At 43.1% G+C, this 11,908-nt stretch overlaps 1 protein-coding gene across 2 annotated transcripts in view; it reads left to right on the plus strand.

Annotated features, from left to right (window-relative positions):
• Nucleotides 1-11,908, plus strand: part of MALT1 (MALT1 paracaspase) — an 80,336-nt gene that overhangs the window by 7,379 nt on the left and 61,049 nt on the right. For both annotated transcript variants that reach the window (XM_084629501.1, XM_084629502.1), the window contains exon 3: nucleotides 11,360-11,481. In XM_084629501.1, the coding sequence (XP_084485627.1) occupies nucleotides 11,360-11,481 (122 nt within the window). The remainder of the gene's footprint in view (nucleotides 1-11,359; nucleotides 11,482-11,908) is intronic.

Raw genomic sequence — 11,908 nt, forward strand, 5'->3', positions numbered from 1 at the left:
AGTGACAGGCGGTCCCAGAAGTGATGGATTCCTCACTTCCGCCCCGGTCCTCCCTCCTCCCCCTCCCCAGGGACGGCCCTGGCCTTGGGGCCCAGAATTGCTATCGGCGAGCCTGTGCCCATAGTGTAGGCATGGCCTAAGACTCCTCTCAACCTAGCTATTGCCTTTCGGAGAGGTGGATTAACTGCACTGATGGAAAAACCCCTTCCGTTGATGTAGGAAGCATCTAAACTACGGCACTACAGCAGCATGGCTGCCATGCGGTAGCTGTGCTGCTGAAGTGTAGACATAACCTGAGCAAACTTATTACTGAGGTCGGAGCACTCATTGTTTGCAGCTGTCCTTTATTACATGAAACAAGGCTAACAAAATGGGGTGCTGATCCTTAATTTGGATTTCTAGATGCTATGCAAATTATACATTTCAACAGAATTCCTATGTGTTAAAAGAGTAAATCTATGAGGGAGACCGCAACTGAGCAGTCATCTTGCTGAATCTAGTCCTACTGCATTTTGATGCTGTCTGGTTTTGAATTCTAGATAGTAATTAATGAGATTTCACAAACAGAAAAAGTTAATGTATATACAAGAGCAACAGTCAGAATCATAGGTGAGTTTTGTACTCCTTGTCCCTAATTTTTGAGAATAAATGTGTTTTCATTACTACCTATAATGTATTCCAAAAACACCAGGCCAAATTCTGTTTTGTTATATAAATTGGCCCCCTAACATTAGCTTTTATAGTTTAAGGCCTTAAATCTGGGAAGAATTCATACAGGAATTGTTGTTTTAGGAGAAATTAATCTAGATAATCAGTTATCCTGTTCTGTTTCTTAAATCAGCTATGTGGGAATAGCTGTGTGGCATTTTAGACTCACTGTGCCTACTTTTTACAGTTGAATTATTGCTTTCGCCAAGATCGGTATTAGAACTGCAACGTGTTGCTTTGTGTAAAAGGAGGGTAATGTGAAGAATTCAAAGGTATAATGAACTTTTGTGACCGTCTAAATGAAAGTGTATCTGCGTGAACATATTAAGGCCAGGTCTACACTCGAGACTTTTGCAAGTATAGCAGTGTCAGGTACAGAAGTGATTTGGGGAGATGGCGCAACATTTCTATACTGAGAAAATCCCTAGTGTAAGTGGAGAAATGTGGGCTCGACAGAAATACCATTAAGTGAGTACATAATTGGTTAAACAACCACAAACAGAGAATAACTATTAATGGAATGATGTCAGATTGGAGAGAGGTCTCAAGTGGTGTTCCACAGGGATCTATTTTGGGCCCAGTGTTGTTTAACACCTTTATTAATGACCTGGATGGAGGTATAGGGAGCATACTGATCAAGTTTGCAGATGACACAAAGCTGGGGGGCGATTTGCCAATACTTTGGACGATAGAGCTAAAATTCAGAGGGATCTTAATAAATTGGAGAACTGGGCTATAGACGACAAAATGAAACCCAACAAAGACAAATGTAAGGTGCTATACTTAGGGAAGAAAAACCAAATGCACAAATACAGAATGGGGGAAAACTTGGGAGCAGAACTGTTGAGAAGGATCTGGGAGTTGTGGTGGATCACAACCTCAACATCAGTCAGCAACATAATGCTATTGCAAAAAAAGCAAATGCAAGTTTAGGTTGCATTAACAGACGCATAGCATGGGAGGTGATAGTACAGCCCTACTCTGCACTGATTAGGCCCCAGCTGCAGTACGGTGTCCAGTGTTGGTCACCAGTGTATAGAAAGGATTTAGAGAAACTGGAAAGGATCCAGGAGCCAGCGACAAAGATGATTAAAGGGATGAAATGCAAGCCATATAAGCAAAGGAGGAGATTAAGGGGGATATGATAGTGGTCTTCAGATACTTGAAAGGCTGCCATAAAAAAGATGGAGAAAAGTTGTTCTCTTTTGCCACAGAGAGCAGGACAAGAGGTAATGGGTTCAAACTACAGCATAGCAGATTTAGGTAAAATCTCAGGAAAAACTTCCTAAGTGTAAGAACAGTAGGACAATGGAACAGACTGCCTTGTGGAAGCTTCTTCACTGGAGGTTTTCAAAAAGATGTCTTGGATGGTGTAGGCGCAATAAATCCTGCATCTTGGCAAGGGGTCTGACTAGATGACTCTTGCAGCCCCTTCTAACCCTATGATTCTAAAGTGTAGTTATAGCAACATAAAGTGCTTTTATCAGTATAGCTATAGCAGCAAATGTAGACCTGGTCTTAGTGAAGTGTAAAGTAATGAAAAGGTGAAAACATGGGGGGTTTTGCTTTTGTTTTGGGTGCACAAGGAAGGAAGGAGTAGAAATCTCATCCCCTTGGTTATGATTGTGGGAACATAAACAATCTGGTCATGTTCAGCAATAACAGTAGCTGGAGAAGTTGCAGAGTAGCAGCCGTGTTAGTCTGTATCCGCAAAAAGAAAAGGAATACTTGTGGCACCTTAGAGACTAACAAATTTATTTGAGCATAAGCTTTCGTGAGCTACAGCTCACTTCATGCATCCGATAGTACCACAAGTACTCCTTTTCTTTTTGCAGTACCTAGAGAAACAATTCATTGTGTGTGTAAGGAATGAGTATGCCTGCCTGAGGAGGAGGACGATAAAGAAAATAAGATGGTCCATACATTCCTTTCTCTAGATTACTTGCTGTAGGTCATAAAATGTGCAGTCATGTGCAGACAAGAATTGAAATCTTAATGTGCTCTATCTTGTTAGTGATATGCACTTAAGATAACAATCAGGCAATTTAGTAAGCTATTTGCTTGTTGGAATTAGACCTTCCTATGGTCTAGGACCAGTACTTCCTTTGATATTGTGCCTCCTTTGAGCAGGACGCAAAGAAGCTGGGTCTGTTTGTAATGTCCAGGAGATCTCTTTGGGATCTAATTAGACTTGAGGTACATTTGCAGTGCAATAAAAGACCCACAGCATGGCTGTGGCTGGCCTTGGTCAGCTGTCTCAGGCTGCAGGGCTAAAAATTGCAGTGTTGTAAATGTTTAGGCTTGGGTTGGAGCCTGGGCTCTGAAACCCCATGAAGGGGGGCAGGTCTCAGAGCCTGGGTTCCAGCTTGAGCCCAAACATCTGCATTGTATATTTTAGCCCCACAGCCTGGCCTCTGAGCCTTAGTGCCACAGGTTTTTTATTGCTGCGTAGATATTCTAAAAGTGTTCCTGGGAAGATAACTTCATTGATAGAAGAGCTTTATAATGGAACAGAAAGCTGCATTTGAATCGGTTGAGTTTCCTATCCCCATGGGAGCGTGGCAAGGCTTTGTTTTGTCATCATCACTGTTCAATATTAGTGTTGATCAATTGATGGATAAGTTTTGAGGAGGCAGTTTGCTTTGAGATCTTGAATACACCAATGACCTTGTCTTGTTGACTAAGTTTGGAAAATTGCCGCAGTTTATGGCCAGTCTGGTCAGGCAAGAAGCAGCATGCATTAGTTTGGTTATTAATCCAGATAAAACTAAGTATCTGGCCATTATCAGGCAGTCTCCTCCATATTACAACCAGCTCAATATTAACCTTTCTGGACAGAACATCGCGCAGGTGGCAGCTGTCAGATATTTGGGCCCAGTGTCATAGATAGTGCTGGAGGATGCTTGAAAGATATAGATGCTTGTATAGCAGCAGCTGCTGCTGTGTTTCAGGCCCTTCAGTGGCTCTGTTGAGACGTTGTGACGTCAAGCTTGCTGCAAAGCTTTGGGTCTGTAGAACCATAGTTACACCAACTCTGTTTTATGGCAGTGAAATATGGGTGATGAGGAAAGCTGGAAGAACATCTGATAGATGTTTTTGATTTATGTCTTTGTCCACTGCTTTATATTGAGTGGCAGGACAAGATTAGAAATGGGGATGTTCCAAGCCAAAGCTACCAATCATGTCTATCAGCACTGATTTGGTTTCAGTGGCTTTCTTGGTAGGGACATGTTATTAGAATGGAAGATCAACAAATTCCAAAGTGTGTGTGTTCCAAGGAATGCTGCTACACAGGTGATGATCGTAGGTGTCAAAAGCTTAGTTGGCATGACAAGATTGCCAGTGGTGGACATGAACTGAATATACAACCACACCACTTTAAATGCTTTGCCAGAGATTAATTTGGGTGGTGCTCAGTTTGCAAGGGTACCATGTCCCTTTGGGATTTCCCCTGATGATGACTGAGATCCTTTTTTGTAGTGGACAAGATCAAGAGGCTATTCCTAGTATTGGGACTAATAAGCAATAAAGAAAAGTTGTCTTATCCTGTCCCAAAAGATGTCAGATATGGACAACTTAATAAATGACTAAGGGGGACTCTTTGGATAGGGTGACAACTGTTTCTGTTCATCAGCTTCCTTTATCACATAAAACCTTAATACAATTTATTTTAATAAAGCCATCATTAGTCTTTCGCAGCCATGTCATCTAGGTGATTCTGATATACTGTTCTCAGCCAGTCCTGCATTGGTCTCTGTCAGGGTATGTCTTCACTAAAGAGAGAACTCAAGTTACATACTGTAGAGTTACAGCTCTCGAGTTAACCTAGCTCGAGTGAGAGTGGCTGCTCTGCAAAATAACACTTGAGTTGCTGTGTCCACAATAGCACTGCACTTACTTGTGGGTGACACTAAGACTTCTGGGGACATATCCAATGGGTCTCAGCGCTGCAGTAATCTGAGCTGCACTATGAATTGTTCTGCAGCGTGATGTTCGAGAACATGTCTGTTCTTTCTGGGCCCGCAGGGGGAATTGTGGGAAGTCACAGGAGGACTAATGGCACTCAAGTGCTGCTAGCCTGTATCCACTCTTCAGAGTGGTCATGTGAGCAGCTCAGGAGCTGTGCTCACTTGAGCTTTCACCTGTCTCTCATCTTGGGCCAGCCAACTCAGGTTAAACTCACCACCACATTCAGACTATTGGTTCTCAACTAGGGGTACACAGAGGCCTTCCAGGGGGTACATCAACTCATTTAGATATTTGCCTAGCTTTACAAAAGGCTACATAAAAAGTACTAGCAAAGTCAATACAAACTAAAATTTCATAGAGATCAAATGAGAAAGTAAGCAATTTTTCAGTAATAGTGTGCTGGCACACTTTATATGTCTGATTTTGTAAGCAAGTAGTTTTTAAGTGAGGTGAAACTTGGGGTATGAAAGACAAATCAGACTCCTGAAAGGGGTACAGTAGTCTGGAAAGGTTGAGAATCACTGGTCCACACTACAGATCCCTTGCTGGTATGACTATGCCAGCACAGCAGTTCAGGCAGACCCCGCGAGTGGAGATGTGGCATAAGCTGGAAGGACTTCATCTGCTGACATAGCTACACCTTCGCCCCAATGACATTAGCTGTGTTTTCAGAAGCACTGTTCTGTCAGCATAGTTGCATCTACACTGGGGTTTTGCTAGTGCAGCTGGCTGAAGTGTGTGGGTTTCTTGTGTCCCCCCCCCCGTTCCTAGCCCACATCTGTGCTGGCAAAACTGTGTAGACCAGGCCTTAAAGCAGGGATGTTGGGTGTGTACACAAGTCAAAGTGGGGCAACACTGGAGCTAAGTATGCAGTGAAGACAAGCTCTCAGAGGCTGGGAAGAGCAGTTACAGCTTTAGCAACCTGATCCCTATTGCATCTCATGGCTGTAAATCACATCCTATCAGTGGTGGCATTGGACCTGAGTCAGACAGGGGACATGAAGCCAGAGTGAATGCATCCCTATGTTGGTGACTCAGTAGGACACCCAAATTACTATGACTTTCCAGGACCCACTCAGAGCTCTGCTGATAGGCCAGCCTACGACAATATGTAGGTTGTTCTAGAGTGAGGACACTACAATCCATCAAAAAGGTGTAACCTCATCTATCTTGTTTAACTGAGGGTTATTTGGCTGGCTTAGAGTGACCCTGATAGTTCAGACCCCAAGGTTTTGATAAAGACCAAGCATGTGTTAAGACTGAATCTAACTAACAGCTTTTATAAATGGTAGAATTTTCCTGGGTTGGGTTATTTTGTTGTGTTTTTAAAGAAGAAATAACTCCTGATAATTATCCAGGTTTTTACTCTTAGAAACTCGGATTGGCCCTGAACTTTAGGTCAAAATGTACTGGTAATACCCTCAGTTTGATCTGATGATCCAAGCAAGATTGATTGCACAAATTTACTTGAATGTTGTGTATGCTTCTTTCTTTAAAATTGGTGGCTGGGTCATTTAATGTCACAATTGAGTAGCTGTCTTTACGTTAATTATTATGGGTATTGCTAGAGACTTTTCTTTCTAAGCTTAGTTTCATCCTAAGCAAATTTTTCCTGAACGTACACATCGTCTGAATAACCTGTTCACTATTAATGCTATAGGGTAGTCTCTTTGAGAGCGATGCACCTGTGCAATGAAGGCAATGGAGTTGCACAGGTATAACTGAAGGCAGACTTTTGCTGGCAGAATGTTCTTACTGGTGGTGATGCCCAAGAAGATAGACAGGTTTATCCATCATCTTCACATGTATAGAATATTGCTGCATGTGCCTCCAACAATGGCTTACCTGCCTGCTGCCTCAGTTTCCCCCAGCTAAACTAAACAAATATGAACCTTCCCCTTTTGGGATAACAAAAATCCAAACAATACCTTCCTTCCCTGTGTCATTCATTTGTCCATTCTGTCTCCTGGAGTTGTGTAGTAAAATCAACAGACCAAATCCAAAGAAGAAATTTCCTTCCCAATCTCCCCTTGGTTTCCCGGCTCCCTATCCAGGAAGGACAAGGGCTCAACTGGCAGACTGCGTGCAGTCATACTGCCCAGCCTTCCGTGACCTCAGTGAGTCACACTGGTTGAAACTCAGGCAGAGGTATTTGCTGCCTCGAGTTCTTTTCCCATGGCAACTTAGGCAAGTCTGTCTGAATTTGTACAATGTTGAGGTTGAGTTTATACAGAACTGGCGCTTAGGGTCAAATCGTCTTTTTACGTGTAAACTATGTAGAAATCAGTGAAGGATGACAAACAGAAATCATGACACAGCCGTTTTAGCCACTTTTCAGGGTAAAACCACACTTTGACTTCTGCATTTCATCTTTCAGAAGAAGTTCAAGAAGCAGTAAAACCCATTTGTAATCTCTTACAAAGTAGCGTGAAAATTTTACATCGTAAAAATTTTCTTTATAATAAGAGGGTAATTGTATTATGCTAAAATATTTATTTCAAGGTGAAATTGTAAACATTTGCAGGAAAACAAACTAAATTCTGAAGAATGTTTAAACCAGTTTTCTCAGAACTTGCCAGTGTTACTGTAATATCTCCACAGAATGGGAGATGCTAGTCTTTCAGAGAATTTGGTTTTCTTACATATTAAAATGTTAGTGATAACTGGAGCTGATTTAAAAGAAATATTTGAAAATTCAGAACATTTCTTTTTTTTAATGCTTGAGTTTGTTCCAGTTTTTCTGTAGAAGTATTGACTTTTTAAAAAAAAATTCTTTTTCAAAATTTACATTTGAAAATTAAATGATTTACTTAAGAAATTATAAGGTTCCCATCACTGCTGTGTCTTAGTGTCTCACAAACCTTTAATGTGTCTACCTTGTAATCACCTAGAGCAGGGGTCGGCAACCTTTCCGAAGTGGTTTGCTGAATCTTCATTTATTCACTTTAAGGTTTCACGTGCCAGTAATATATTTTAACCTTTTTTAGAAGGTTCCTCTCTATAAGTCTATATATTATATAACTAAACTATTGTCATATGTAAAGTAAACAAGGTTTTCAAAATGTTTAAGAAGCTTCATTTAAAATTAAATTAAAATGCTGATCTTACTCCGCCAGTCCACTCAGCCCGCTGCTGGTCTGGGGTTCTGTTCACCTAGGCCGGCAGCAGGCTAAGCGGGGCCTGCAGCCAGGACCCTGGCTGGCAAGGGGCCAGCAGCCAGAACCCCAGACCGGCAGCGGGCTGAGCAGGGCTGGTGGCCGGGATCCCAGACTGGCAGTGGGCTGAGCGGCTCAGCCCGCTGCCGGTCTGGGGTTCCGTCCGCCGGGTCCTGCCAGCCAGGGTCCCGGCTGCCGGCCCTGCTCAGCCCGCTGCCGGTCTGGGATCCCTGCCCTGCCCACATACAGTGGGTACCCACCTTCTCCCTGGTTCTAGCCCATTCTCTTCCTCTCTCTTTGCACTGAGCTGAGGGTGGGAGTGCACTGAGCACAGGGCTGGGGGTGAAGGAACAGGCTGGGGTTTGGGGTGTAGGGTTTGGCCAGGAGCTAGAATGAGGGAGGGGGCTCAGGGTTGGGGCAGGAGGTTTGGGGGTGGAGTGCTTACCTGGGCAACTCCCATTTGGTGCGAGGGGTGCAGGTGGGAATGTGGTGGGTGGGTATAGGACCTCCTGTTTGGTGCGAGGGGTGGGGGTGGGAATGTGGGGGGTGCAAGAGTCAGGACATGGGGTATGGGGGGCATGTGAGGGGGTGCAGGAGTCAGGGCTGGGGGCATGTGAGGGGGTGCAGGAGTCAGGGCAGGGGGCTGGGGATGTGTGAGGAGGGTGCAGGGATCAGGGCAGAGGGCTTGGGGTGTGGGCTGGGGTCATGGGGCTGCTCCCAGCCCCTTGCCCTGAGCAGCTCACAGCAGGGGGCTGGAGGGGATAAGCCCTGATTCCACCCCCCTTCCCCAAGGCCCAGTCCCCACCTCTTTTCCGCCTCCTCCACGGAGGGGTGAGCTTGCTGCAGCTCCACTTCTCCCCCTCCCTCGCAAGGACCATCAGCTGATCAGCAGCAGGGAGGGAGAGGAGGAGGGGCAGGAACCCAGCACGCTGGGGGAAGAGGCTTGGGAGGGGGGAGCTTGCCTGCCCTGCAGCAGGAGCTGGCAGGACCAAGCTTCTTCACCCTGCCCCGATTGGGGTGGGGGTGGCGGAGAAGAAGAGCGAGCCGGGGCAGGCAGGATTTTTAATGGCACGCTGCTGCCTGCCGGGGTCCCGGCCTGGGTTTGTCAGCGGGCTGAGCGGGGCCGGCGGACCCGGCAGGCAGCAGCATGCCATTAAAAATCGGCTTGCGTGCCGTAGGTTGCTGACCCTAGAGGATAATAGAGTTATAAGGAATAGCCAGCATAGATTCGTCAAAAACAAATCATACCAAACAAATCCAAGTTCCTTTTTTGACAAGGTCACTGGTTTACTGAATGGGAGGAAGCAGTAAATGTGATTATATCTTGATTTTTAGTAAGGCTTTTGATACAGTCCCACATAACAGTCTCATAAGGGAACTAGGAAAATGTGGTCTAGATGAAATTACTATAAAGTGGATGTGCCACTGGTTGAAAGACCATGCTTAAAGAATAGTTATTAAGTGTTTCCTGTCAAACTAGGATCCTGCAGGGGTCCATCTGGGGTCCAGTACTATTCAGCATTTTCATTAATGGCTTGGATAATGGAGTGAAGAGTGTGCTTAGAAAATTTGCTGATGATACCAAGTTGAGAGAGGTCACAAGCTCTTTGGAGGAAAGGATTAGAATTCAAAATGACCTTGACAAATTGGAGAATTGGTCTGAAATCAACAAGATGAAATTCAATAAAGACAAGTGCAAAGTATTTAACTTAGGAAGGACAAATCAAGTGCACAGCTACAAAATGGGGAATAACTGCTAGGTGGTAGTACCGCTGAAAAGGATCTGGGGTTATAGTGGATCACAGTGTGATGCAGTTGTGAAAAGGGTAACATAGTGCTGGGGTGTATTAACAAAAGTGGTGTAAGTAAAACATTGCAGTTAATAGTCCTGCTCTACTCAGCACTGGTGAGGCCTCATCTGGAGTCCTGTGACCAATTCTGGATGCCACACTTTAGGAAAGATGTGGACAAACTGGCGAGAGTCCAGAGGAGAGCAACCAAAATGATAAAAGGGTTAGAAAACCTAACCTATGAGGAAAAGATTAAAATAATGGATATATTTAATCTTTAGAAAACACTGAGTGGGAACCTGATACGTTTTCAAATATGTTAAGGGCTGTTACAAAGAACAGAGGGCTCAATTGTTTTTTAGATCCACTGAAGCTAGATCAAGAAGTAATCTGCAGAAGGGAGATTTAGGTTAGATATTAGGAAAAAAACTTTCTATCTATAAGGTTAGTTAAGCTCTGGAGTAGGTTTCCAAGGGAAGTTGTGCAATACCCATCATTAGAGGTTTCTCAAAAACAGGTTAGACAACACTTGTCAAGGGTGATCTAGGTTTACTTGGTCCTGCCTCAATGCTGGGGCTGGAGTTGGTGACTTATGGAGATCTCTTCCAGCCTTACATTTCTATGATTCTGTGATTCACAAATACTCCTGTAAGGTAGGAAAGTGCTATTATCCCTATTTTTACAGATGGGAAACTGATGGACAGAGACTGAAGGCTTGTTTACATGGGGAAGTTATTTTAGGATAAGTTAGTGTGAATTTAAAGTGTCATAGCTTTTCCACAATAACTCCTCACTGGACACTTATGTTGGAGTAAGAGTATCCAGATGGGAAGCTATTGCAGACTAGCTTATTCCATACTAACTGTTCTGGTCAGTTTCCCCATACAGACAACCCCTGAGTGACTTGCCCAAGATCACAGTAAGTCTGTGGTAGAGCAGGAAACTGAATGCTGGTCTCCCAAATCTTAGGCTAGTGCCCTAAGCACTGGACCTTCCTTCAGGTCTACTTTCCTCATCTTGAAAATATTCCCACCATGTGACTAGACCGATCAATCAAAATAGGGTGAAAAGGCCCACACACACCGAAAAGCCAACAGGTGAATGAATATATGTACACTTAAAATTTTTGTCAAAAATGCAAAAACCATTTGGGGAGAAAAAGTCTTCATGAAAATTCAGTTTAGAAATGTCCCTTTTTGACTAAACTAATTTTTGTTGGATAAATTCAACCATCGATAAAATAAATGAGATATCAGACAGTAACATATTAAGAACAGAACAAAACATTTAAAAGGCCTGATTCTCATTCATACTGAGTCCCCTATACTGCACTGAGGCAGTGTATTGGGGCCTTAAAGTGGGTGTAAGTGTAATTTGTGAATTCCTTTGTATTTAATACACATTTTAAAAGAACTTGCCTAATGTACAAAAAGTTAAATCCTTTCTCTGGCAACAGACTCCCAACCACAAATTTGTTAAAATTGTGGCAGTAAAAATGTTAAATAAGGTAACAATTTTTAATATTAAATAAATCTTATTTAATCATCAACATACCACTTACAACTAATCTTCATCACTTCAGACAATTGTAAAGTACATGCAGTAGGTAAACTGCAAAAATTCAGCAGCGCAGTTCTAATCGTATAACAATATTTAACTTACAAAAGACAAATGGAAGCAAGTTCATTCTTGTTGCAATGTCTTAACTTCTCCTTTTTTTTTTTTTTTTTTTTAAAGGTATAAAGATTGTTGTACAGCCAGACCCTAAGTCAGTATTATCTGGACAAACGGTCAAACTATGTTGTTGGGCAACTGGATATCCATTTCTGCATTATCAGTGGTTCAAACAGAAAAAAGAGGTAATAACCAAATATAGGAAATCTCAAGGATTCGATGGAAGTATTGGGTAAAGTCAGTCTACAGAATATAAATCCTTACAAAAAACTGGAGTTCATCTTCCCTATTCCCCAACTGGCTCACAGATATTTTTAAGAACATTTATGGTGAAACTTTCCAGATTGGCAACCTGAAAGAGCAGAACCCTCAGTACTCTTGTCACAGAAGTAGTACAGCACAGGTTATGTCCATTAAAGTTTTCCCACATCACCCTTCAGATGTCATGTGCTTCAACTGTCTGTGACAGTGTCTAGAGAATAGTCCAGTCTACAGGTCCAGCTTGACCAATGGATTCTGTGATCCTGCAAGAATGGCACCAACTGGAAATGTGAGAGAACTGGACTGAGACCACCAACTCATTTACCTCAGGCCATTCAATCTCTGTTGGAA

The sequence above is a fragment of the Lepidochelys olivacea genome, assembly GCF_965140295.1.
Source record: "Lepidochelys olivacea isolate rLepOli2 genome assembly, chromosome: 5".
NCBI classification, from domain to species: domain Eukaryota; kingdom Metazoa; phylum Chordata; order Testudines; family Cheloniidae; genus Lepidochelys; species Lepidochelys olivacea.